We start from the raw sequence: 27,491 nt of genomic DNA on the forward strand, positions 1-27,491 counted from the left end.
GCCAAGTCTCCCAGGGGCCATTCGAGGTCAGCCATGCTCATCGCTGCACTGTTAGTGAATTCTATTCAGGAGTGTGCTCCCAGACCACCTGCCCCACACCAGCCTAGGTTAGTGTAAGGAGTAAATCTTCAACTCCGAGGTGCCTGGCCCCAGGGGTGCAGGCTCGGCTGAGAAGCTGCAGGGCACCCCCCAGTGCTGCCTGGGGGTCAGGGACTGGGGGCGAGCCCCAGGGCAACGACTAGCTTGTGCCTGCCAAATTCAGAACACCACCTGGGCCGGAAGACACCTGCCTCCGTGTAGCCAGAGTAGCTCAGCCCCTCACCCCCATTCCCCCTTTGGACCTGGAGCAGGGTTACAAGCCTGGGGAATGAAGATCTCTGCCTTTCTTTTAGTGCATTTTGGCCTGTAAGGACTGTCCCCCTCCCTCCCTCTAGAAAATAACCTGGACTCCAAGCCTGGCCAGATGGCCAATTATTTACCTGTTGTAGTAGCCCCTCGGTGGCATTTTGGCAGATATGTGAGAGGAGCTGCACAGACTCATTTGGGTTTGTGCATCAGCCTAAGCCAGCAGGTGATCACTGGTTTAGCCTTCCCCTGCTCCTGCAACCCTACCCTCCCCATGCCAGCTCCTTCCCAGGGGACAAGGATGCTCCTTTAGCCCCCAGGCAAGAGCCTCAGCTGTTGGAGGGCATCACATGTCCAGGCACCTTGTCTAATAGGAAGGAGTCTGTGGGAGTAGTGACCTTGAGCTTGGTACTCTGCCGAACCTGGCAGGGGACTCAAAACAGTAGGAAACGTGGCCTCCACTCCCCAGGGGCTGGCTGTCAGGCTTGGCCTAGAAATCAGGCATCCTATGGAAGGCCCTATTTTGCCTTTCGTTTTTGTCTAGTTCCACAGCTTTGGGGGTTTTTTCCTTCCATATTATGACGTACTGGGGGAGCTTCCTAAGGTGGAAGCACCTGCTGAGGGCTGTGGAGGGGAAGGGGGGAAGCAGCTTGGATTTTGCTCAGGTTGGCAACTGGTAATCTGTCAGGGCTATGGTGTCAGGGTAGGAGGTCCAGGGGGGCCTTGAGCTCTGCACCCACCTCAGCCACCTCCTCGGGGCAGCCTGCCCGCCTTTTCCTAATTCACACAGGACTTGAGGTGAGCAGGGCTCAGGTGACCCCCGCCAGGGGAGGCCCCTGCCGACTCCTAGATAACTTCACTATCAGTGGTCACTTTTCTTTTACCTTCACCCAGTAGTCTGAAATGTCATCTTTTCTTGTGCTCAGTCGAGAGTTTGTTTGTTTATTTTGATCGTATTCATTCAGTTCTGATGGCCTCATCATGTCCCACCCAAACCTAAATCCAGTTTGGTCAGCCACTCCCCCCGCCACACACACTCAGGTGAGGGAAAAGTGGTTCGGATTTGCAGGCTATTTTATTTCTGGGTGACAACACGGGGTGGGTCTGTGTATCAATCGAAGAGCTTCTGAGCCCCCCGCCCACCCCCTGGCCCATCTCCGGCCCCAGCCAGGACCCCTTACTGTACTTTATACTTGCCAGCTTTATTCCAGTCTAGTAACATGAGCTCCTGACGGTGGTGGTGAGTGCGAGAGTCATGTTTCTGTTGTCTTTTCTCTTGCTTGGTTGGGGCTGCGGTGAGAGAGTGTCTCTGAGGCATACTTTCCCGCCTCTCTTACACTAGGATCTGCACACCTCCTCTCAAACACTCTTCTGAGCACGCTCAGCGGGAAGGTTTGTCCACACCTATTAATCCTCTCTCGGTGTCCAGCTTCCTGTTAGTACCAGCTGGTTTGCATGTTTTTGCTTGTTCAGATGAAACAGTTCAAGAAACAAACTCATATCCAACTCTCGAGAAATGTCTTTTTTTGTACACTTTCGTTTTCGATTTTTTTTTTATTAGTTACAACTCCAAAACACCTGTTGTCCAGTAAAACATTTCACACCTCCCCTGCCTGTTCTTAGAGTGTATGTCTCTGTGGGACTGAACTAAATGCATGCACTGTAGTAGATGTCCTGGTAGCCGTAGCTCTAGAACATGCATTGTTGAGTTGATATTACAGGGCCTCCAATAGCCCAGGACAGCACAGCTGTCTGAAGGATAGCGTGGGGGACCAGGAAGAGAGGGGGCTCCATATTTTCAATGTTGCCAAGGGGCTTGGATCCATGTTCTCGCCATCAGCCACCACCACCTCCCCTCACACTCCCTGCTCCCCCAGTCCAGCACTGGGTCACCACCCTCAGCTCTAGCCTTCCGAACTGAGATCTCTGCTGATAATGTCCAACTGTAGCAAGAGAGAACAGAAACAGGATCAGAAGGAGTCCGAAAGCTCTCCCTTTGTTCTTGTCTTGTGGTTCTTGAACAGAGCACAGTCTTTGCTTCTTTCTTAAGGCCCACCGGCCAGGCTCCTCCAAGCCCTCTATGCCTTGGGTCCTTGGCCAGCTCACATCCAGCCTGTCAAGGGAACAGGTCCATGTAGCAGTCCTGTCTACATGGTCTAGTCCCCAGGGTGGAGGGAAAATGAGACATGGTGGGGAAAAGGATTCAGATCTTCAGATCCTCAGCCCGCACACAGGGAATGCATTGGGTCCTAGCAAAGGTTGGCATCTGTTCTTCCGGTTGGTGAAGATCAAGGAGAAGCCTTTACGTGTGCTCTCCAAGGAACAGGTGGGGGTGGGATGTGGCAAGGGGCGTCAGAGTGGTGACATTGCTAGTGCGGAGATTATTGGCACAGCTCCAAGGGGAGGGGATAAGAGGGAAGGGGAACCTATGATGTTCAGAGAGGCCATGCTTTCCCTCCATCTTCCCAGGAAGATTTCCCTAGTCCCACAGCCTCTGCCGTCAGCTCAGGGGCATGGGCAGTCAGTGTCCCTGGATACACTATCTCCCCTACATTTGTGGTGACAAGCCATAACAGAGTGCCAGGGGTCTCAGAGAGCTTTTGTAACTAGTCTTTACAAGTTGATGGGATGCGAAGTAGTTGCCACTTGGGACCTGCTCTTTAAGTCAGGCTGGCGGTAGCTCTGACCTAACACTGCAGGAGGGCACCGTGGGATCCAAACCTTCGGGGGATAAGTTATTAATTATGGGAGACTGAAGCCCGGGAGGTCACAGAGTCCACGACGTTCCCAGAAGAGTGTGAGATGACAGAAGGGAATGGTAGCTCCTTGGGGAGTGGTGCATGGTACCATCAGCATGAACAGGGATTGCAAGTGAGCAGGCCAGTTAGCCACCAGACGAAGGAGGGCCCCGAGGCCCAGGAAGGGAAATATGGGAAGAGCCATCCCGCAGGGGGGTTGGCGGGAGGCAGAGGGAAATGGCCGGAAGCGGCAGGCTTTGGTGGGGTGCTAGAGTTGCAGACTGATGCAGGCCACTGAGCAGGAAGGAGGGTGGGCAGCAGGCAGAGCCAGCGAAAATCCCCCTTATTGGCCTAAATCCCAGGTCTGGCTCTGCTAGGGAAATGGCTTTGCTACCCTGTGACTGGATATCCCTAATAGTTTCGGTTCCGATGGGTAAAATGAACAAAAGTAATTCAAGTCAGGAGGTAGAACAAATAGGTTGACCTTGATTGAACCATAAAGGAGAGGAGATGTGAGTGCTCATGAAGCAGGCGTGCCCATCCCGGGGATTGTCCATGTGCCCCTGACACCCTTCACCTTCTATGTGTTAGGGGCTGGGGGTGTGAACAGTAGCGTCCCCCATACACTCCTCTAGCTGCTGGAGGGATCTGGGAATTATTTGCATCCTTTGTGGCATAAGTTTTAGGGTTCCCAGGTGTTGCTTTCAACAAGCCTGCATTGAAGGTTGCTTTGTGCCAGGCACCAAGGAATATAAAGGCAGACAACATGTCTTGCCTTCAGTGGTCTGAGAATCCAGATTCCTGCTAAGTCCCTATTTCCCATGATGCATTGTTTCTCACACTGTCAGCTTCATTTTAAAAAGGAAAATGGATCAATGTGCTGCCTTCATTTCTGAAGATGGCTTTTCTGCACCTCTGTCAGCAGGATCCGACGTCCAGGAAGGGGGTTGCTGCAGGGCAATCATTTCTTCTTTCCCACCCAGCCTCCCTTGCAGGCATCCTTTGGGCGCTATGATGCCAAGACAGCCCATATGGGGGTAGGGTAGGGTCATGGGTACACCCTCTCGCTGGGAAAGCGCCACATCTGTGGCCGTGGCACGGAGCCAGTGCAGCAGCCCAGAGGGAGCACAGATCTGTGACCCATTATGACCAGCTGCTGCAACCAGCCAGACTTACCTCTCAGTCCACTGCCTTGTGTCCTGGGGATGGGCACCTCATTTCTCAGTTTGTCATTAAAATCTTCATTTCTGGGAGAGCCAGGTCTTTCACCATCAAGAATCCCACACTGGATTTCAGTAATCCCAGTGAATTTATAATAACGTGAAGCTGCACGCTGCTGACCTCTGCTTCATTCACTTTCCAAGGGCTTTTGGACCAATCCTGTTGAGGATAAAATACATCAGCTGTGATCAATAATTTTGTAATAGAAACACCGTGCAGTTGATAAATCAACTCTAGTGCAATTAGTGACTAGCCTTGAAGCCTAGACCTCAGTATAAGTTAATTCTAAAGTGAATGGAGTGGGGAGGGGGGAGGATATTAAGGGTCTTTTAAATCAGTGGAATTATTTTCAGAGGGTGACACATCCCTGTTTAACACCCTCTCCCCGCGGCCCCCCTGCCCCCAAGTACCTGGTTGGCCCTCTCTCTCATGCTGGCTCAGGAGCCCAGGCCCTGCTATCTGGAACAAGGGTAGAAAGTGTGGTGGTGCCCTTGGAAGCTGCATGTAGAGCACAATAGAGATGGGCAGAGGGACTCCCTCCTTGCACCCCGGGCTGGGTGGGGCCACTGTAGGGTGTGGGGAGCCCCAGAAGTTGGTGAACCCACATGTTGGTGAGAGTCATCAAAGGAGCACAGGCCTGGGTGTATCGTGGTTCCTTGCGTTTCTGCGGGGGTTAGATTGCCATGTCTGTGACCATAGCTAGCCCGTGAGATGGACAAGAAAGCAGAAGGTTTTGTTCCAGTTCTGCATGTTTATTTTTAAGAGAAAGCTGATCTGCAGAATGGTTGCATGACTTACCCAAAGTCACACAACTGGTTACCTGGGGTGCAAAGCTGTGGTCAAGGGTGAAGAACCCCGACCTTGAACCCAGATCTTCTCACCTGCTTCAGTAACCCTGCAGAGAAACTGTGTGTGTTCATGAAGAATTCACCTGCCAGCCAGATGCCCCCCATGCGCGGAGTATGCTGAGAGAATCCAGTAGCCTCGGTGCTGGATTGGTGGAGAACTCAGGTCCCTATACCTCACAGGCCCTTCTGTCAGGTGTAGATTGCAGAACTGGGCTCAGGGCTCATCTGCCACAGAATTTACTTCACCAGATATTTATTAAGTGTACAACAACAGTAGTTATTATTACGTGTGGCGCTTTGGGTTTGGGCTATATCAAAAAACCCAACTTGGCATGGTTAAATATTATATGGGATTTATTGGCCAGCATCCTGGAAGCTCCATAGAAAAGTAGGCTTCATGTCTAGACTGCTCAGGGCTCTTTTTTTGCAGTTCCCTTAACTTTGTCTTTCTTTTTGCTTCAATGCTGTCTTTATGTTGGCTTTCCTACGGTGGCAAAATGGTTGCAGTGGTTTCCTGCTTCCCACCAGCCTGTCTTGAAGAAGAGAGGGTCAGATGGTCCTGAATTCTAGCAGAAGTCCAGAGCTTTGTGTTGCTGGGCTAAGGCCTGGTTTGGGAGAACCAGTCACTAAGGGTGGGATCCAACCCCCTCTGAGCTGAATAAAAGGAGAAGAATGGATTTCCAAAGGACAGTCTGGGTGCAGATAAAGAGATGGAAGGATGAATGCTGCTGGGTGGGAAAGCATGAATCCCTGCCCTCAAGTGTCTCCCACCCTAGCATGGAGGCTGATGGGTACTTACAGTATGATGCCATAAATCCAGTAACAGAAAGGGCCCAGAGGAGGAAGTAGTTGGCTTTGTCTGGGAAGGTTTCACAGGGGAGTAGTGAGTGTTTCTACTTTTAAAGGACAAGTAGGAGTTCCCCAAGAGCCAGAGGGAACAGCATGTGCAAAGCCACAGAACCCAAAACAGTAGAGTGAATCTGAAGCCCTACAAATGGCTCACTCTGGCTAGAGAATAAAGTGCAATGGGGGTGGGAGGGGCATGGGGGGAGCAGCCACAGATAAAGCTGGAGGACTGGCAGAGCCAGAGCAGAGGGCCTTTGGTGCCCTGTGAAAGAGCCTGGATTCACACAGACAACTGGGAACTTCAGAGAGGCCTGACCCCAGGAAGTGACATCAGATTTGTATGTTGGACAGCAGGGTAGACTAGAGAGGAGAGTGCAGGAGGACAGGTGACATCATGTAAACACTCCATAAATGTTCATCTGTCACTACCCAGTAAGGGATGCTTCAGGCCTTTGGCTTTTATCCATTAGCTGATTAACTCTGGGCTCAGCATCATGCTGGAGTCTGGGGTGGGATGCAGAATTTCAGGGCATGGTCCTTCACCTTCAACAAGTTCCCAGTCTTTTGGGGAGGACGCAGCATGCACTGGATAAAAGAGCTGAGCTTCAGTAAAACTACGTTCCTGCCTGGTCAGAGAGCACTCAGCAGGCAGGGAAGCTCAGACAGGAAGCAAGACTCACGTGGGCCCCACAGGATTTCAAGCAGGAGATGAGAGGACGCTTCAGGTGAGAGAATTTGGTTAACAGGTTGGCAGTGGGATGACAGTCAGTGCTGAGGGGACAGTGGGAGGCTGTCTAATAGGCTTGATGAGGTCAAGACAGACTAGATTCTGAGAGATCTTGAAAACCAGATCACTACAGTCATACTGGTGGGAGAGAGAGGTTCATATGCTCTATGGCAGTGGAGCTTGGTAAGGACGGAACCAGCTCAGGAAGGTCAAGTTGGCAGCGGCCCCACAGAACACAGCTTGACCCTTCCCTAATCCCTGGGGTGGAGGATTCTAGTCCCTAGAACAAGGGAAGGGGAGCAAGGCTGCCAAAGGAGGGCCTTCCCTTGCAATCCTCCACCTTTTTCTGTGACTCTCTTTTGCTTCTGCCAACAAGTTATTACTCATTCCCTACTTGAGGCTGTTGATTCCCACCCCTGTGCCCTCATGGCAGTCGCAGCCAGTCCACCTTCCTCTGTCCTTGCCTTTGCTCCCTCCATTAAAATTGGCTCCAGGTGTGCCAGGAAGCCACACCTGATTAACCCTACCTGGGGTGCCCCTCCTCAACACAACACTGTGTCCTTGGTGTCCTTCCCTATTGGTGAGGTCTTCTGGATGAGAGGCGGCGTTCTGCCTCTATGGAACATGTTTTGCATGTATTTCAGAATGGTGCCTGCCTTCTCCAACAATATAAACCATCAGTACTCCAGGAGGTGAAGTCGACCTCATTCTTAGTGTAGATGACTAATTATTATGCAATTGGAGAAAGCAGAAAGTAAAGGGGCCCTTTGTTCCTGGATGCTTATTAATATTAATAAAAAAGGTCTCCCCTTGCCAGCTTGGAATCCTGCAGAACAGGAGGTAGGCAAATAATGCTTTTGAACAGCTGTGATTGGCTGTTGGAATTGGACCTGTCAGGATGAGGGAGACACGATGAAATCTACTGTGTGGCATGGATAGGAAGGTTCCACCCAGCACCTCAACATTCACACTAACCTATGAGTTCCCGTAAGGGAAGGATATCTTGCAAGTGGTTGGATAGGATGCTAGAGACACCTTCCACCCAATTTTAATACATGATGATAATAGTCATATTCATAAAACTGCTCCATTATGAGTGAGCCAAGTACTGTGCTACGGCCACCTGCCTTACCCCCATCTAATTCTCATAATCCTATAAAGAGGGCACTCTCTTGTTCCCATTTTTTAAATCTTGAAACCGTGGCTTAAGTAGCTTGTCAGAGGTAGTAGAGACAAGATTGGAACTTGGGTCTGTCTTGTCACATCTGTGCTCTCAGCCATGTCAGCGGATGCTCCATCATACCAGCCCCTCCGATTCCTGAGCAGAGGTCGGCATTCTTAACACCTATTCAAGGGCAAACCACCGCTGCCCATCAACTTAATTCTGCCCTTGTATCCTTGGGGGAAGAGAGAACCTAAAACCATTTACAAGAGGCCTCAGGAAGCATTATATATGCACATTTTGCACCTGCTTCTGCGTCGCAGACTTGAGGTCATGGTTGTGTCTGGCTTCGGCTGACATTTCTGATCTGGCTTCCAGTCCCTGAATCCTTTTCCGACCACAGGCAGACAAAGGAGGCCCAGAGCAGGCGTGGTCGGGTAAGAGGGAGCCAGCCTGAAGGTAGTTATTATTCTGTGAAAGGGGCCTTTAGCTGAAACAGGACTGAAGGAAGTTAGCCACTGCCCAAAAGAAGCGAGGCCATGGAGCCAGGGAGGGCCTCTTGGGGCAGGACAGACCTTCTCCCGCTCTCCTTAGGGATGAGTCAACGTCCCTTCGGTGAGCAGTGAGGCCTGACTCTGGAAGGTCGCTGGGAAGCCCAGCCCAGCCGTGGGGCTGCGAGGGGATTGGCCGCCCCGTTGCTGGGGCTTTGCTTTGGGCCAATGGCCGTGAAGGGGCGGGGCCGGAGGCGGGAGCCCGGGATCCTCGGCCAATCAGCTTGCAGGGAGGTTGGGCACCCGGTACTATGGCAACAGCGAGCAGGGGCTCATTTGTTTTGTAGATGAGTAATTACTACGCAATTAGAGAAAGCTAAAAATAAAGAGGCCCTTTGTTCCTGGTTACTTATTAATATTAATAAAACGGTCTGTCCAGGTCTGTGGTGAGCAATCAGTGCAGACCTGTGCGCCTGTGGTAGAGCACTGTGGGAGGCGAAGGCTCTCTTTCTGGAAGTTATTTCTGACTGTAACCTGCAGAAGGTTGACTTTCCCGGCGGCCTCCGGGGTGAAGAGAGACTGAGCCTTACAGACACACAGGGGACCCAGGCTGCCCCGGAGTCAGGGGTGGGGCAGGCAGGGGTGGGGTTAACCCAGCCTCCAGAAAAGACCAGAAAACCTAGACTGCTGTTGGATGATCCAGTTTTGCTGTGTATCCTTGGCCACCTTATGTGACTTTTCTGGGTCTAGACTGTTCCACTCCAGGCACATCAGACCTTCCACAGAGGCAGCCCCTGAGATTTCAATGTCTCCCCGACCACCTGGCTCCAAGAAAAGCCAATCAGGCTTGGATATGACTTGCTGGAGGGCTACACTGGGTTCGGGGACTGGCCCCACAGCTGTATTGCTCTGGCCTTGGGATAGAAACAGCTCAGCCCTTATAACCCTTCACCATCCTAGGGGACCAGGTTGCCTTGTGGAATAATCAGATAAGAATAATAAACACTTTCTTTTTTTTTTTTTTTTTAAGAGGATAAGAACATGAAAGAGTAGGGAATCAGAAGGCTTGATTCTGGTCTAGCTCTGCCATCCAACAGGCTGGGTGAGTTTTGGGCAAAGGGCTTCAGACTAGAGGGTGCTTGCAGACCTTTCAACTCTGTAGCTCTAGATAGCTGCTGTGTCCACAGCTCTCAATCTCTTGGGGGTGGGGGGGCATGGTAGTGATAGTGCTTTTAAAATTAAGAAGAATGACTGGAGAGAAGGCCAGGGGTTTCCAAGTGATGAGAATGCATTTGAAAACAATCAGTCCTACATTGTTTTCATACATAGAGGGAGTGAGAGGGACAGAAGTATTCCAGAATTGTGAGTATCACAGAAAGAGCCTGTAGTCAGATTTCCATCCTTGGGTATGGTTGATTAAATGTTTAAGGTTTGGCCCTCTGGATGGTATTTGTTAATAAAGGTAGACTTGTTAACAGTTACCATCAATAAGCAAATTTGAGACCAGGGCCAACACGGTGGTTCTTGAACCTTGCTGCTTGTTAGAATCATCTGGAGAGTTTTTGAAATTCCTGGTATCCAGGCCACCCTGCAGACCCATCAAATCAGAATCGACCAGGGTCAGCCCCAGGCCTCAGTAGTAGTTAAAACTTGGACTCAAGTACCACCAGCTTCTTGTCAGCTTCACACCATCTCTATGACTTTATCACCAGCATCCATATCTCAAGTGAATAAATAGAACCAAGCCAGGTAGGTTGCCCCCACCTCATCTCATGACCAGGAGAGCTGGTCTGGATCCTCAGCCTGCAGCCTGGGAGCCCAGGGCTGTCCTGCCTGCCCAGGAGGGCCATCCCTCTAGGGCAGCCTGAAGGGGTCTTTGTCCTCACAGATGAGATTCGAGGACAGGCCTGTCCTAGCTGAGATTAAGAGCATGTGCACATAGAACCAACGGCCTGAAGCAGCCATAAACATGGAAGCAGCCGCCCTCTTTGACTGTCTGATGAATGGGGGTCTTTTGGTAAGGTCGGAGTTTGTTTGTTATTAAAGACCTAATTAGAAACATAAGAGGGAGCTGAATGGCTCCGTGCTTGGCTAATTAGTGACATGTATGCACCCGCTTTGAACTTCAAGGACACAGAGCTATTAGTGCTTACATCAAAAATGGATTAAACTCCTGTGCCTTTATAATCATTAAAGACAGGCTGCTTGAGTGGAAAGCCTTTTGTAGAGGTCCTCAAGGGGCTACCCCTTGGGCATCTCCCCACCCTACCCCCGGGTAGTAGAGCCTGGGGCAGTGAGTTTCCATTCCGAGTGACCAGGCAGTAAATACTGCTGGTCCCAACCGGACTGACCCTAGCAGAATGCAGTGGTCTTTGGGACTGAAACCAGGCCTCTGGTCACACATTCCAGACGCGTCCCTATAAGGGCTCAGGTGTGGGAGGGCTCCCTTTCTGTCTGGCAGTGTCCCCTCTTCCCCACCCTGAGCATAGCATTCCTGCCCACCTGCCTTATGCCCGGCCTTATTCTGGGATGTGGCCCAGAGGAGGGTGGTCTAGTCCTTCGGGAGAGACGTGGTCCCCTATCTCATAGGGCAGGTATGACCCAACCCCAGGGAGCCCCCAGTCTGGACAGGGCGACAGAGCCCTCACCCTCAGGAGCCAGCAGTCCAACAGGGAAGGTTTGGTGTCTGTCCTTGCAACGTGTCTGAGGCAAAGATCCAAATAAACACAAGATGTCCTGTCAGACTAGAAGGCAGGGAAGGACAGCCGAGCAGCAGGATTCTGTTTGACTAGGAGCTGGGAGTTGCCCTGACATCCAAGTTCAAGTTGGGCTCAGTCTGGTCAGAGACACTTCCGAGACAGCTTCCTGCACCACTGTAGTCCTCGCAATTGGACCCATCCTACAGGTTGTCAGGAGCATGAAAAAAGATGGGGTTAAACACCCACCAGTGTACCTGGCACACAGTAGATGCTTAGTACTTAGCAATTCCCTTTCCAGAGTGGCACCCATAGAAGCCACAGCTTCTGGAACTGTGTGCCTCTTGCCTCTGAACCCAACTTTGCCCGTAGTAGCTCCACCTTCCCTAACTGGGACAGGGTGCTAGCAAATTCTTTTTTTTTTTTTTTTTTTTAATTTTATTTATTCATGAGAGACAGAGAGAGAGGCAGAGACATAGGCAGAGGGAGAAGCCAGCTCCATGCAGGGAGCCTGATGTGGGACTCGATCCCGGGACTCCGGGATCACATCCTGGGCCAAAGGCAGGCGCTCAACTGCTGAGCCACCCGGGCGTCCCAGTGTTACCAAATTCTGACAAAGCTTTTCATCGTGACTGAGAGTACTACGAGTATACGTAGGTCCAGCCTTGGACTCCATGGTGCTTTCTTGTCATAGTACATGGCGCAGGAAACATGCGCTGAGCCTGCAGAGAGTGGAATCACTCACAAGATAGAAGCTAGGATCTGATGCCTCTGGCCGAGGGCAGCAGACAGGCTGGGAATTCACGAGAGAGTACGCACAGCCCAGCAGCACCGAGGGTGGCTGAGTTTGTGTGGGGAGAAGCCAGGCTGGTGTCTTTGTTGACCAGATAGAGCTGGCTGTGCCTCGGGACATAGACAGTCACCAGATCCAAACAAAAGCAAGGGACATTCTCAGGATTAAAGTAGGAGACACTCAGAGCAACCAAAGTGTTCTGGAGAGAGAGACAGACAGGGAGAGGGAGTCACCCTGGCACCTCACTCCCTGTCCTTATTTCCTTTCGGTCCTCAAGGCAGGGTGGTCAGGAACTGGAAGCCAGGGCCTTTCGAGCTGCCTGGCCCGGTGGCAGTGGAGGCCGCAGCCTGTCTCCCCAGGCTCAGTGCGCTGTTGCGTGGGTGCTGGTGGGCTCTGGGAGTCTCCTTATCTGCCGCTCCTTGCAGGTTCTAACCCGTGTGCGCCTGGAGTCTGGAACCAGTGAACTTACAGAAGAGGCAGCAGGATGTGAGTTTTAAAACCACCTGCTGCAGCCAAACCATAAACAGCCATCTTTCACGTTGATCTCCCCTGTTTCCCAAAGTGCCATAGAGGCTCAGGGCCGAGGCACCATTGAGTCATCCATTCACTTCTAAGAGGGATCATGACCACCTTGCATTTGAGACCAGACCAGACCTGAGCCAGGGCAGCCTGCTGAGATCCTTTCATCTGGTGAAGCCTTTGTGGCCCAGCAGACAGTTCACATTGGCAGAGCAAGCACCAGGCGAGCACCAGAGACCCACCTCATGGCCTTTCCTTCCCTGGAGCCTTTCTCCCCCTCCTTCCTTAGACACATAACAACCAGGTCTGTCCCTGGGGACCCTTGGGGCCTGGGAGAAACAGGAACCTGATGTTAACTCCATGAAGTTCCTTCTTTGCCCTCATGACAAAACCTGGGTTCTTTGGCCACCGGGACCTGCTCAAGGCTACTCCATCCTCAGAATTTACACCATAAGCAGATGGTAGTTAGCCACATGTCTCTTTTCTCCTTGCCTACCTTCCCAACCAATTCCAGCCTTGTCCGTTGTGAGGAGGAGACACATCCACAGACCCAAATCAGGGCCCATAGTAGAAGAGCATCAAGTTAGAGAACAAGCTATTGTCTGTTGAGATTGTATGTCAACATAAAGTATGTAGTCCTAGCCACAAAGCTCTGCTCAGACAGGTTCATTCTGGGTGTCTGGGGGCTTTCTGCTTACACTGATTGATCTGAGTGATAGTACAGATCTCCAGGTTCACTACTAACATATGATGTGAGGCCTTTAGAGCCAGCCTGTAGTAAAGTTCCCTCTTCAGAGGGGTGTGCTTTGACCAGAAGCTTAGACCATTTTACATAATAATTAGTCCCAAGTCCTCTGTTCTGCCGTCCATGCATTCCCTACTTGAGCTAGCCAGCATTAACCAGCAGACATCAGCCCCAGCCCCAGCAGCCTAAAGCAGGTTAGGTTTTGAGAGAACAAGCAGAAACTGCAGTCTTCAAAGACCAAGGCACCGGGGCAGCCCTGGTGGCGCAGCAGTTTAGCGCCGCCTGCAGCCTGGGGTGTGATCCTGGGGACCCTGGATCGAGTCCCACATCGGGCTCCCTGCACGGAGCCTGCTTCTCTCTCTGCCTGTTCCTATGCCCCTCTCTCTCTCTGTGTCTCTATGAATAAATAAATAAAATCTTTAAAAAAACAAAAAAAACAAAGACCAAGGCACCACAGTAACTGACATTTGCAGTGTTTGTGACACTGACTTGCCTGCCACCCAGTGCATGAGCAGACACTGTCCACGTGTCCCATGTGGTATTTAAGATGGGCCAGGCATCCCTGGATATGTCCGGAGTTGTTGACCTCAGGCTGAGTTCGTACCTCTGTAATATATTTGTTTGTATATGGAGACAGGGAAACGGAAATGCCATCACATTACCCTCTTAATCCTCCCCTCGTGTTAAAGTGTTTCTCCTCCTGCCCTTCTGAAATAGCCTGAGTTTTAGCAGAGCTTTCCCAGGTTGTATATAATTGCTGGTCCTATCTGTCTCTCCCACCTTCAGGCTAAGCTCCAGAAGGAAAGTTAGAGCCAGGATCCCTGGGACATAGTGGCCGGGCAGAGACTGCTGGAGCATAATTGTAATTCCCCCTTGCTCTGCTGGAGACATGCTGTAATAATTCACAGCTGAGTATTTCTCCTTCCATTAGCAGGAACAGGCTTATCTTTCCATGCTGACCTTTCCCATTTGACCATCTCCATTAATTTATAGTGGGTCCTACTTTCAGAGGGCATGGAGGATCAGAGTGGGGTCCTTGACTCTGTTCCCAGGAAGGCCTTGGCTGCCCGGCTGCCATTCTTCAGAGCCCATGAGCAAGGAGTGGCTGGCTGTTGAGAGGGACCTGTGGAAGTCTCCAGTGTTGTAGGAGTCTTTTTTTTTTTTTTTTTAAAGATTTATTTAAGAGGGAGAGCACATAGAGTCAGGAGAGGGGTAGAGGAAAAGGGAAAGGGAAAGAGAGGAGAGAAGCAGACTCTCCCCTGAGCAGGGAGCCCAACTCAAGGCCGGACCTCATGATCCCAAGATCATGATCTGAGATGAAATCAAGGGTCCATCACTTAACCAACTGAGCAACCCAGGCACTGGTGCTGTGGAGTTTTTAATGAAGGCAGATAGAAGCATGACATGGACAAGGTGAAGGTAGAGGGGAGAGTTGGAGGGGCAATGACCTTGACCTCTGTTTCTCTGGCATCAGCCTATCACCACAGCCCCTCTACTCATTCCTCTTTCAGTTTCTTTACATTCTTTCAAACAAACAAAAAAAACCTAACACCCAGTGTGATGGTTGAAAGAAAATCACAGAGGCTTCTTTTCCCAGTCCTCCATTCTGTCGGGAGCTGGGGGTTGGGAAGGGGAGCCCTGACACCAGGCAGCCCATCCCTTCTCTTTGGCCCTGAAATGCCCTGTGTCGTGAGTTCTGTTTTGGCAGCACCTTACCCTCAGAGCTGGACTGGGCGAGGACAGGCCTGCCATTGCCTGTACCTCTCCCTAAGAAGCACATGCTCTAGAAATGTGATGGGGGCCACCAGGGCCTCCCACCTGAGATGAAACCTGGCAGCAGCCGATAATTCACAAGGTAGATGATTGCAATTGTCTTGAGGGCTGGCCCTGCCCTTTGACGAAATGCGAGACCCACCAGAGCAGGACCACGGTCTAACACTGGGACTTGGCGGGGCCCCAACCTGTCCCAGATATGTGGGCTGAGCTCACCTAGGGAGGATTTTGTAAACAGTTCCTTTCTCTGGATCAGCAATAATCCAATTTTTGGATCTTGAAGCCAGGCGCTCCTAGAGGTGCCCCCCTCATAGTCCCAGGCTCTAGCTTTCTGCATCACATCCAATGACATCACTCAGGGATCAGATGGACACCGAGACTTCCACGCTTTTGGGGTTGTTCTGAGTCTCAGTGTGCTAGGACTCCCTGACCCCCACTCTCAGCCCAGCTGCTTCTGACCACAGTTGGGCAGAGCCACAGGCAGACTGTGTGCCTGCTTGGAGGCAGGCATCTCCCTGGGTTTGCTTTAAAACCCTGAGGAACCCATGAGCTTTGGATCCAGTCCCTACAGGTAAGGATGTAAGCCTGTAGGACACACCTTTGTGAGGGTCTCTGGGATAAGATTCCCTGGGGTTTCCTGGGTCAGCCATGAAGGTACTTCATTCCCTTGATAGGAAGTTCCTCCTTTTATCCAACTCAGAACGCCTCCAACTTTAAGTCAAATGCATTTCCTCTTGCTGGCCTCAGTGAGATTCCAGGCCCTTGCTTTCCTGCCCCTTCCCGCCTCCCACCCTGTGTCTCAGAGTCCTTCATCGGGTCCAATGTGATTAAATCCCCTAGACAGATGAATTGAAGCCTTTTTTGTTTGAGGGGGGGTTTAAAAGATTTTATCTATTTATTCATAAGGGACACAAAAAGAGAGGCAGAGACATAAGCAGAGGGAGAAGCAGGCTCCTCACAGGGAGCCCGACATGGGACTCAATGCCCGGACCTGGGATCAGGCCCTGAGCTGAAGGCAGATGCTCAACCGCTGAGCTACCCAGACATCCTGAATTGCAGCCTTTTGTAAATCACTTCCTGATTGTGAACTATATTTTCCTATACCAGATTTTCCTAAATTTGCCTATGGTACCTGTATTACTGGGCTCTGCATCCACAACTATTTTAAAAATAGGCATGTTTGTGCTTTCTCTCTGCCACTTTCATGTAGCCTACTGAGAGGTAGACCAAGGCAGACAGCACTCACATGGTGCAGATGAGGACTCCTCCCCTACAGGCTGAAAGGTTTACCCACGGCACACAGCCAAGAGGTCAGTGCCAGGGTCACACTCAGGTCTTCTGACTCCAAGTCCAGTGCTCCTCTCTGCACCACAGCTGCCTCCCTGAGCGTACCGGCTGCCTGGACCCGGAAAGCCCAGAGGATGCTGGGGACCAGGGGTGAGGGGTGAAGAGGAACTTGCCCAGAATTAAACTACTGGTGGACAAGTAGCCTCATCCCAACCCCTCACCCTTCACCCTGCCCAGTGAGCCCCCCTACTGCCTGGTGAGGGGCTTGCCCCAGGCTACCTAATGCTCACAGCTTCTGCGGCAGAAATGCCAAGGTGTTTGCAAGACATTGTCCTCTCCTGAGACAGGAGTCATGATGTCCCAATTTATAAATCTCAGCACTGTTTATTCAGCAACACATTCTGAGATCCCTTCCCTACACACACACACACACACACACACACACACACACCCCTAGAGCAGAGCATACCCTTGCCCATTGAGAGTGAGGGTCCATCCCCTCTTCCCACCCCAATCCTGGCCTGCGGGGAGTGGTTTGGCCCCTCCAGATGAGGCTGGGTGCCTGGGGAAAGGCACCTCCACCAAGACACTTCCCCGAGCACTGCCTGAGGGCTGACCGCCACAGAATGCACCCTGGGGTCGGGGCTCAGCATCTGCCTCCTCAGCCTGCCCCTCCCTCCGCTCAGGTCACCCAGCTCAGAGGGAGAGAGAGGGTCCTCGAGTGACCCCCCTTCCTGTGTAGCCAGCCGGTGTTCAGTATGAACTCCCCAGAAGGCAACCCTTGGTCCCTGAGGCCTTCCCCCCGCCAGACAGAAGGAACAGCTACCGACAGACTGCATGCAAAACGGCACTCCCTACTCTTCTGGGGCTCAGAGCCATTTGCTTGCCGCGAGCCTGCCCAGAGATGCATGGGTGTCTGGATGGCTTGTCTGGGGACTTTAACCCGCTTTCTGGCGCAGGGTCTCCTGCCTACCGAGAGACACGGAGGGAACTGCTGGCGCCGAGCGCGGTGGCCCGACTCCGCGAACTGCGGAACTGCTTAGCGCCTGCCAGCTGCGCCCCCTGGCCGAGACCCACACCCCGCTCCGGCCCGGGGCTGGGGGTGAGCCGCAAGGTGACTTTGAGCAGGCGTGGGGCACCGTGAGGGGCACGTGTATGACGATAATGGGACGTGAGTTTTCAGAGCTGTGTCCTGATCGGATGCCTTCAGCGTTGTGACTGAGCAGGGAGGGCCGTCGTGCGTAGGCTAAGAGGTGCTGCTTATCCTGCTAACCATGGAATCCCTTTGGCCCCCGGGGCACACAGGCCTGGGGGAAGTAGAGGGGGCTGTTTCTGGACGGCAGCCTTCTATGGGCATGCTCCATCCTGTCTCTGAAGCCACTTCTGCTGGCTCCATTAGTCTCTGGGTGGCTCTCCCAGCTGGAGGGAGCCAAGACCCAAACCCCCTTCTCCTAAGCCCCTCAATAGGTGGGCCTGCTCACACTCTTCCTGCATCTTCATCTGGCCCAGAGGAGCAAGAAGCCAAAAAAAAAAAAAAAAATCTTTCCATCTTCCACTGCAGGGTCTCCTCCCCTAGCCTCTCTTTACCCTGAAACAGAACTGGCTGGTTACTTTGCATAGCAGGGGTCAGCTGCCAGGCTAAACCCAGAGTTCACTGTCTGAGCTCAGCTCGCTCCATTTTCCCTAGCCCAGAGCAAAGAAAAAAAAAAGTGTCAGACCGAGATAATACCGTCTTTGAATATCTCAGCTTGATATTTGCCTCCATGAGTGAGAAAGGCCAAATGTTATCTGCAAGTTTAATCTTCTGTATTCAGAATTCCTGCCCTCTTTGTCTGCCAGTGCATTCGCAAATCAGCCATTCACTTGCTCTAAGCCTCTGTGATTTTTTTTTTCTCTTTAACCTGTTTTTTCCATCTGCTAGTTGACTCATTTCTCAGCTCCTGCTTCCCAGGGGCCTCACTCTAGAGCCTCCTGCCCCAAGGGCACCTGGAGGTATCAGTTTCCCTTTTTCTGTGCTCAGTCACAAGCCAGATGCTGCTTGGTTTGATCTTTGTATCTCTGTGCCCCATCTCAGTCTCTGCCAGCCTGGCTGGGGTTGCGTGGTCAACCTCTTCCCATCCCCAGCACAGGCGGGTAAAAAAATCAATCCACGTTGAGCTCTTCAAGCCCCACCAGATGTGAGGGGACCGCAGGCACAGGTCCCTGGGGCAAGGTCACAGCCAAGAGTGGGGCTGCAGGTGTTAGAGGCAGCTGGTCACCGGACAGAGAGGGAAATGCCACGGGAAGCAGAGGGAGAAGATTGCAGTGAAAAGCGGCGCCTTGGAGCCAAAGTCGTGGCAATAGGCGGTGTCCGGCTTGTCTGGTTCTTCCACTTGGGTTAGCCGTAGCCCCCAAAGTGGCTGGTCCCAGACTCACCTTCAGCTTTCAAAATCAATGAGAACTTACTTTTGCAATTAAAAAAAGAATATTCCCCCCATTTTGTAAAGAAAACTGCTGCTAAGGGGAAATGAAAGATGAGACAAAATTTAACCCAGGTGCCGCTGTGGCCCTCACTGAAGAAGGAATGATGGGATTGGGGGGGAGCAGGGTGGCTACAGATGGAGGCCCAGGCGGTGTCTCCTCCCGCTGCCCCTCCTCACCACCACTCTCAGGATCTGTGGCTGTGGTCTCCTCTCTAGAGCACAGGTGCATTCCTAGCTCTTTGTCTCAGTCTGGAGTTTTATGAGGTTAAGAGAGAGCAGCCATTTCAGTCAGATATGCTTTAGCTGTAAATCGGTTCGGTCAGTATGCTCTGCATTCATACTTCTTTGTCTTTTTTTTTTTAAACAAAAGGAAAAAAAAGTTTAAACCCCCCCCTTTCCTTCTACTGCAGGAGGTGAGTGTGTGGGTGTCCTGTAGAACCATTGGCATTCACCCAGCTTCGGCCCCAGTCTCCAGATTTGCCATCCCCACCCCACCCCCTCCCTCCATCCCCTGCTCTCCACCCCAGAAGGGGATCCCTTGCCACCATCATTACGGGTTTGTTAAGATGCCCAAATTTTCCATGACATATCCCATCCTCCGACCACGTTCAGTAGTGATGACTTTCATGCAGGGATATAAACGGGGGTGGGGGGAGGAGGTAGCCAGTGGGGGTGGGGGCGGAAAGAGGTTTGGGGGCGGGGAGGACTGGAGATCTTTTTTTGTCTTTATCTTTTTTCAAAACAAATTTGTCATTTAATGGATCCAAAAACAAACAAACAAACAAGAAAAAAAGTGAAACAAAAAACAAATTTTTAAATCCCTTCCCCAAAGATTTTTTTTTTCCTGGACACAAATTGCTTTGTTTCCTGTCACGTTTTAATATCAATATTAACACAATGTGTAGTCTAAAACTAGTTCCTTTGTAGTTTGCATGGGATGTGAATGCTGTCTCAACGTGCCCAGATCTAGACAAGACTGCATGAGCACCAATTCAGATGTGAAAACAAATCTCTCTCTCTCTCTTTTCCTCTCTCTCTTCCATATATATCTCTATTTCTATTGTGATAATTTGGTGGGCAGTGAAGCACCTCCGGTTGGTTGCCGTAGTGTGTTGAATGATTGTTTTTTTATTCTCTCTATTTTTGGAGCTCCGAGCTTCTTAGTAGTAGCCTGGGCTGAGTATTCTTGAGTCCCTGCTAATGTTTTCGCATGGCCTTGGTTGAGTGTTAGAAGTTGGGCCTCAGCTGTTTTTCTCGAGTGTTTGGCTTGTAATGACCGGTGCATGCCTGGCTTCTGGCCTCATACCCAGCTCTATTCTCTGCACACCAGTCCTGAATAGCTACAGTGCTCAACCGAATTTTGGCGCGCCCGCTTCCCCGGCAGGCTCCAACCCCGCGCGGCCCGGAGGCTTCCCGGGGGCCAACAGCCCAGGACCTGTCGCCGACCTGTACGGCCCTGCCAGCCAGGACTCCGGAGTGGGGAATTACATAAGTGCGGCCAGCCCACAGCCGGGCTCGGGCTTCGGCCACGGCATAGCTGTAAGTACCTCCCTCCCCTGCCCTCCCGCTGCCTCCTCCTTTCCCACCTGTCTCCCCTGGGAGAGGGGACCAGAAGAGCCTGGGGTTGGGGGCCGAGGAGAGGACAGTGGGTTGCCCCACCCCATCCACATTCCATCAGCCACCTAGGGCTGTTGAAATTTTCTTAAGCCACCAGCACGTGATGGAGTGGAAGGAGCATGGTCAGGTTCAGGTCCCCACTCCATACCCTCGGTCCATGCAACCTTGAGCCTCTCATATAATCCTATAATCCATCAGAGTTTCACTTCCCTGGCTACAAAATGACAATAAATACACCTCCCTCCAAAGGTGATGTGAGAATTAATGGAAATAGGATACGTCACCTGCTACCTCATAATAGGCCCTCGGCATCAGCCACCCCTGCTTGATCCCCCTGCCTTCTGGAGACAACCATATGGGCTGGGACTTGAGGAGCTTGGGAATATCCCCACACACACCTCAGGATAGCAGCCTTGGTCAGTAGAGTCCCCGGGCCTGAGGTCCAGAGGCAGCACTTGGCCCTGGGACACAGTGTGGGGTTCATGCTCCCTCCCAGGTGGTTTCCTTTGCTAATGTTTCTTCCAGTTTCCAGGTTCCAAGTAAGTTCCCATTTGCGTTCTTTAGCTGCAGCCCCGCAAAGGCCAGATGCATTTGATATTTGTAATGCTCTGTGGTTCTATAATCTAACTAATCCAGGCAATGGAAATTTGCTTAACAGATTTGCATGCTGTTTTCAGATTGTATTGTTCTTCCCCTCCTGGTGTGTGTGAGCATGAATGTGCCTGAGCCCACTCGCTCGCTGTCCCTTCCATTCGGGAAACAGAAATTTGGCCCCCCTCCATTCCAGCCAACCTCAGCATTTTGGAGGCAGTTTGGTTTGGGGCTCAGATGGGAGTGTCTGCTGTTCCAGGTCCTGTCCCTGACAGGAGAACCCTGCCCCGGGGGCTGAGCTGGAGAGAACAGAGCAAGTGCAGACAGTCCGGGCCACCAGGGCCCCCGTTCCCTGCCCACCTCCCACCCCAGCAGTGGAAAACACACACACACACACACACACACACACAGAGGTACATGCACACACGCTCTCATGCACTCACTTGAGGGTACACCCATACACTCAACACACACATGCACACTTTCTCTCACATACTGCCTTACACACACACATGCACATTGCTGCCACCCCTGGCCTGTGCAGTCTAGGTCCATATGATTTCACTCCAAAGCCAATATCACTTAAGTCAGTAGTCTGATGAGTCAAATCCCCTCAGATGAGCTGTAGTACCAAATCCAGAGTATTATTATTCAGTTTAGAGCTGCATCAATTTGGGAGAACATCTATCACCACGTAGAGCACAACTTATTTCCATTGCCAACGCCCAGAAACACAGACCCTATTTGTTCTTGAAAACCTGGGTCTCTTGACCTGTGTGCTGTGGCACCTTTCTGGAATGACCACGCGTGGCATCACATTTTGTCTGTGCAAGGGCTCGCTTTCTCCCCAGCTGGAGCTGTCGGGACTGTGGGCAGAGACCCTGGTTATCTTTGCCCTCCGGGGTTCAGGGCAGCAGCACCCACCATCCTGGGCACAGGCCTCCCCTTCCCAACAGCGACACACCCCCTGTGCCTCTGGCTTGGGGTGGGAAGTGGGGGCTGGAGGGCCCGGAGCTGGGGAGGATGGCCTCCGGGCCCCTTGTGGCGCAGTGTCTCAGAATTACATATTCATGCTGGCAACCACGGTCTAGTCCTAGAGATAATTTCCTTTCCCAGAATATGACAATCTGTTCCCATGTATAGCGTGCTGATGACCTTAACAATTGTGCAATTTTAGGGACCTTTGATTGCAACGGCCTTTACAAATGGATACCATTGAGCAGGTGCTTCTGTTGCCATCCCACTCTGAGGTATTACCTTCTCTGCCCTGTGTCTCCGCCCTGCCGGGCGTGTCGTACATGTATGCACGCTCGCATGCAAGTACGCACGGGCCCTGGTCTCATCGCGCCAACACCTCTCTCTCCTCTCTCCCAACCCCTTTTTGGGGGGGGTGGGGGCAAAAAATCCAGTCTTTTATTCTCTCATCCCTTTCTCCAGCTTTGATCATGACCCTCACCTTTTTTTTAACTTTTTTTTTTTCTTCTTGATTTGGTTCTTTTGATTCCTTTTCTTGATCTTCCCCACCCCTCATCTTTCTCCGTCTTGAAATACAATCAAGAGCATAGGAAACTGGAAGGTGATCTGGTGCTGTACCTGTCCCAGGGGGCCAGAAGCAGGAGAATCCTGGCCTTTGGCCAAGGCTGGGGGTGGGGGCCGGGGCCGGGGCCAGCCCTCTGGGGTCCTGTGAGATGGCCTTTCAGGTCCCTGGGCCCTTTTAGTCTACCAGAGCCCGCTGGCTTCGACTGGTGGGGTTCATGCGGTCAAACAGCCAGACTCCATCTTTTAGTGAAAAGAAAACATTTTTGCCAGTAACTGCTGAGTAATTATCCAGATTACCGCACGAAAAGCAAATTAAATTAACGACATCACCTGCGTAACGTGGATTTGGATCCCTGCCAGTTTCCTAACCTTTTAAACTGAGCTCAAGTTAATTAAACATTTTTTTTTAAATCACTCTGATGGGGATATGGAAGGGGTGGAGTGGAGAAGGGGAGATGGGGGCAGTCAGTGAAGGAGCCTCTTGCCACAGTGTCATTGGAACATGAGTATCTTGCTCTTGGGAAGAACCCCGAGAAGGAAGAGGGGTTCTCTTAGGAAACCTAAGTGCGTACTGTGTTAGCACAGTTTGGGGGCTTGAAACGTGGGTCTGTCTCTCTGGAAGAGGGAGGATGACAGCGGAGGATGGGAATGGGTCCCAGCTGGGGCATAAGTGCCTTTCTCTCTGGGAGTGGGGACATAGGAGAAGAAAGGCTGGAGATGGACTTGCCACTTTGGTTTGCAGTACGTAGGACACCTCTCATAGAGGGGGTTTTACTCTAGGCCCTCAAGTCAGCCAGGACTCTCTAGGATGGGCCCAGTTGGGGGACCAGATTGAGTTGAGCTCCATAAATCTCCTTTGGATTTCTCTAATGTTGCTGCTAAGGAATCACCTCAACTAATGCAACTGCCTCTCTTAACCAAATAAACCCCGTGTGTGAATTTTCCCCACGCCTCACCTCCATTTCCCTTCGAGCACTGACCCAGCCATTGCTGGCCAGAGCCAGAGGCCACTAACAGTTTGAAGGAGAGCTACTCACTACTAATTAATCTGGGCTTGGGGGACCAGGGGAGGTAGGGTTCCTCAGAGAACAAAGTGGACTGCTGTCTCCAAGAACTCGGGATTGGAGGTGGCTCTGGCCCTTGTGGAGTCAGATGAGGAAGGGATAAAACAGCTACCAGGCACAGCAGATCCCTGCAAGGTCAGACACCACACTGCCCGTGCCCTCACTCTCTCTTAGAAATGAGGGCGGAATAGGGCTTCCCACCACAGCCCGTACTCTAAGGCCACTGTGGGAATGAGGGGAGAGCATCCAGCCCATCCTCAGCATCCAGCTAGAGGAACCTGTTCTCGCAGAAGGAGAACATAGCCAAGAGAGTGGTGGTAACACCCGACCCCCCTCCAAAACGGATAAAGTGAGCCAACTGAGTGACATGTTGGAACCAAAACACACACGTTGTCCCTAACAGAGGCTTCATTCTCTGCCATTTAGCGCCATCCACAGAGGAGACGCTCATGGTTGATTCAGGGAGACTCAGCAAGTCTGGGAGTTCTGGGCCTGTTTTTATTTCCTGTAACCAAAGCTGGTTATTTGTTGCATATGTTTTTCCCTGACCTTGAGTCCTTGATGTGAAATATCATTTTTTTGGATTTTTTAAAATTTGCATTCTCAGTTATTGGCAGTCATTGACAGTATCAGATAAAGCAGGTTTTTTTTTGGTTTTTTTGTTTTTTTTTTTTTAACATTTAGCTTTGAAAACCAGAAGTGTAACCAGATTTTTTTTAAAAAGTATCACTCATCAGTTTGCAGTTCACCAGTGTAGCCGAAAACCCAGCATGGCCACATTTGCTGACCACATTTCCTGCCATTACCCCCAAGAATCCAACAGTACAGTATCAGACCAGCAAAATAGCAAGCCAGCAAAATGAGTCGCAGAGCTGTCTGCTCCCCAGTGTCAGGGTGGCAAAGATGTCAGATTTCCCAAGTCGTGATCCCAGTAAGTTGTGAGCCTGGCTGTTTCCAGACATACTCAGGAGCCCAACGCAGTCATACTTTGAAAGCGCTAGTGAAAAAATTGGAATGAATAATACGTTTGCCTGACACGTCTCTCTTCTCCTGCTTCCCACTTTATGTTCTCCTCTGGGCACCCCCGACCTTCCGCACCCTGCAGAGCATACCTGGATGTCCAGGCAAGACTGGGCGAAGTTTCTGAGTGGCCCTTTGTTTAGGTGATGTCATCAGACCTGGACCCCCACCAGCCTCACTCCCCATCCCAACCAGAGATGGCTCACTTCGGATCGAGGGTTGACTACATCTCATCATCTCACGAATCTGCTGTAATATAAGACAACAGCTTTTAAATGTGTATATAACCCATGATTTTGGTTTTGTTTTGTTTTTCTTGATGGTTTCCCTTCCTCTTCTCTCTTCCTCCCTTCTCCTTTTGAATCTCTTCGAATCACATTTGGTAGTGATTTTGACTTAGTCCTGTAGTCATATAGCTTTAATATCTAGTTGAAAGCTAATCATAGTATAATTGTTATATTAAGGTATTATTTTTTTCTTAAAAAGATTATTATTATTATTATTTTTTTTTTTTTTTTGCTCGTTTTGATTCTGTTCTCACTTTTAAAGGATGCTGAGATGGTAATATTACTCTCAATATTTTGGTACCAATTCTGAGACTGTATGGATTTTCTGGTGGAGCTTGTGCACCCACGGAAGCAAAGTGTGGAGCGGGAGGTGGGCATAAACTTTCTCCTTTGCGTCGTATAAGAAGTGAGATGTAGTAGGCTAATTAACAGACTCTATAGCAGTTCTTTTTTGTGACGTCTCTTTGTTAACCTAAGTATATCTATTTTCGGCAATAAGGTAAGGACGACAGTGTTTTGAGTGTCCTCCTTTTCTATAAGTGCTTTTTTTCTGTTGAAAGAGGTGATATTATAAGGTTTTTTGAAATTGTGAATTCTAAAAAAGAAGCGTTGTAAATACAATTCCATTAACTACATAGAAACTATTAAGAAAGAGAGAATCAAAAATATTTTTGTGAGGGAGTCGGTCCCAGGCAGTTGGATGCTCTGTGGAAGGAGGAGGGGAAGGCATGATAACCAAGTCAGTTCCCAGGCGGAAGGATACCCCGCTGCCAGGACGACCCCCCCGGGAAAAGTTAGAACACTGTTTAGCTCCTTCTGTCTGTGTGATAGACCTAAGAACTGTATTAGTGTCATACCAGCATATTAACCTCTCGTCTGTGCACAGCTTCAAATGTTACCGTCTAGTTAGATTTTTATTTAAAATATGAAAAACTGCTTTTCCCAAGACGTTTTTTAAAAAACAAAGCTACAATTTTAATATTTAACATATTTAAAGTTTCAAAGCACACCTGTTTGGCTTGGGTGGGGAGGGGTGGGGGGACATTCTTTTTCAGTCTTAATTTTTAAATATTTGATCATTTTCTATTGTCCAACCATTTCAGCACCTCCAAAGGTCCCTAGGACACTTTGCCTCTCTTTGCTCCCCTGCCCCCCACCGGCCCCCCCCCCAGCTCCAGGGGGGCCCCCCTCGGGCCAGGGGCGGATAAGCCTGCATTAATGAAACCTTTTCTCCATTCACTTCCTATTTACAAATTAGGAAAGCAACCTTTTTGGTTTATATATTTTTTTTAATACCTCAGTGCTGCAAGTATCACCAGAGAGGCTATGGAAGAATTTTTTTTTAATTTATTGTAGATGTAAACAGAATTTTAAAAATAAAAAAGTATAAACATCGCTGCACTGTGACTGGTGGGAAAAACACAGTTTCCTGTTTGCACATGTTTAACATTTGGCTGTTATAATATATGGTCCTCAGTTGGGGAAAGATACTTATGATGAAGGATATTTTTTAATTTAACTTTTTTTTAATATTGGTAATAGGTCGGCAACAGCAACTATAGAAGTACAACTCAATAGATGGCATTAAAACCTATTGTAGTGTGGATAGATATTTTTTCTTTTTTAAAATGTGATATTGACGTTTTATTAATATTTTTTAAATTGTTACGTTTATAAATTTGGTACTTAAGGCACAGCCAGTATGAGACACTGAATGCGACATTTATTATAAAGAGCTGCTGCACTCCTACTATTTTTATAAATTTTACTAACAAAGTAGACTAATGTAGACCTTCACAGACATGGTAGGGCAAAAGCCTCTTCAGACAAAAGGCTCCAAAATGCTAACTCAGAAAGAAAGAAAAAAAGCCTTTTCCAATTCCAATTAAACAGCAACGACATTTAAAAAAAAAAAAAAAAAAATCCTGTTTTTCCGATTAAATGTTCGGTTGTTTGGTGAGGGTTTTTTGGTTTTGTTTTGTTTTTTTCTTTCTTTCTTTCTTTCTTTTTAATCTCCAAACAACCAAGTTAAGTAAAATGCTGGGCGCTTTTAAAATATCAAAACTTGTTCAAGTGATACAATAACAAAATAGAAGTTTTATTAAAAAAAGAAAAAAGACAATAAATTCCCAGAAATTCAGTGTCTAGACTAGGGAATTTAATTACTATTTTGTCCATGTTGGTGATGTACTGTATACCCTTCCTTTCTCTGCATCCCCCGTCACCTCATAGAAGAACTCTTTGTTGATCACTGTCTGTTAATAATGTATAAAATGGCTATCTCGTAAGCGTGCTGTCCTGGTACTAGTGTAGTGACTTTTTTTCTTCTCTTTCTTCTAGTACATATTGATAGGTATAACGTAATTAAGGTTTAAAAAAAAATTAGACATAGTTATTCAGATTTAGGACCAGTAAGGATAGAACTTTCTCTTATTTATGAAAAAAAAAATGCTAATGATTTTGGGGCAGTTTTTTCCTTTCGATTTTTTGTTTTTCAATTTCAACTTTTTATTTTATTTTTGCTGATCTGATGTGGTTTCAACTAACCCAAGGTCTCATGATGTTCAAATGCCGGCAGACTCTACGGCGTTTTGTAGATTCCCACCCCCCCAACTGTGAAGGGGTGTGCCATACTACCTTAAATGCTAATGCTAGATATGCAAAACTGGATTTTTTTAATTTATTTTTTAAAAGAGGGAGGCATGGTATATTAAAATGAT

General features: G+C 49.8%; 1 protein-coding gene and 2 long non-coding RNA genes across 22 annotated transcripts in view; 2 read left to right on the forward strand and 1 right to left on the reverse strand.

The window, feature by feature from the left end:
• MSI2 (musashi RNA binding protein 2) overlaps nucleotides 1–27,059 on the forward strand; it is a 388,731-nt gene extending 361,672 nt beyond the window's left edge. For 5 of the 14 annotated variants that reach the window (XM_038547833.1, XM_038547835.1, XM_038547836.1 and 2 more), the window contains 3 exons: nucleotides 20,038–20,192; nucleotides 22,039–22,111; nucleotides 24,570–27,059. In XM_038547833.1, coding sequence (XP_038403761.1) covers nucleotides 20,038–20,192; nucleotides 22,039–22,080 — 197 coding nt within the window. In that variant the 3' untranslated portion in view covers nucleotides 22,081–22,111; nucleotides 24,570–27,059. Of the gene's footprint in view, nucleotides 1–19,983; nucleotides 20,193–22,038; nucleotides 22,112–24,569 lie in introns of all 14 variants that reach the window. The other 9 variants (XM_038547828.1, XM_038547830.1, XM_038547831.1 and 6 more) reach the window with 3 other exon arrangements.
• On the reverse strand, nucleotides 1,892–8,580 carry LOC111097400. 5 transcript variants are annotated; one of them, XR_005364565.1, is made up of 4 exons: nucleotides 8,194–8,580; nucleotides 5,186–5,685; nucleotides 4,260–4,463; nucleotides 1,892–2,458 (listed from the first exon to the last, which is right to left on the reverse strand). It is a non-coding gene; the product is annotated as an uncharacterized LOC111097400 (long non-coding RNA). The 5 variants fall into 5 exon arrangements; XR_005364563.1 differs by having other exon boundaries at nucleotides 5,186–5,757; XR_005364564.1 differs by having other exon boundaries at nucleotides 5,186–5,681; nucleotides 8,194–8,579.
• Nucleotides 6,400–19,122, forward strand: LOC111097402. 3 transcript variants are annotated; one of them, XR_005364569.1, is made up of 5 exons: nucleotides 6,400–8,946; nucleotides 9,409–9,480; nucleotides 9,924–10,127; nucleotides 10,267–10,395; nucleotides 12,293–19,122. It is a non-coding gene; the product is annotated as an uncharacterized LOC111097402 (long non-coding RNA). The 3 variants fall into 3 exon arrangements; XR_005364568.1 differs by having other exon boundaries at nucleotides 9,924–10,395; XR_005364570.1 differs by lacking the exon at nucleotides 9,924–10,127.
• Nucleotides 27,060–27,491: the final 432 nt, after the last annotated feature.

The sequence above is a fragment of the Canis lupus genome, chromosome 9 (genome assembly GCF_011100685.1).
Source record: "Canis lupus familiaris isolate Mischka breed German Shepherd chromosome 9, alternate assembly UU_Cfam_GSD_1.0, whole genome shotgun sequence".
Lineage (NCBI taxonomy): Eukaryota > Metazoa > Chordata > Mammalia > Carnivora > Canidae > Canis > Canis lupus.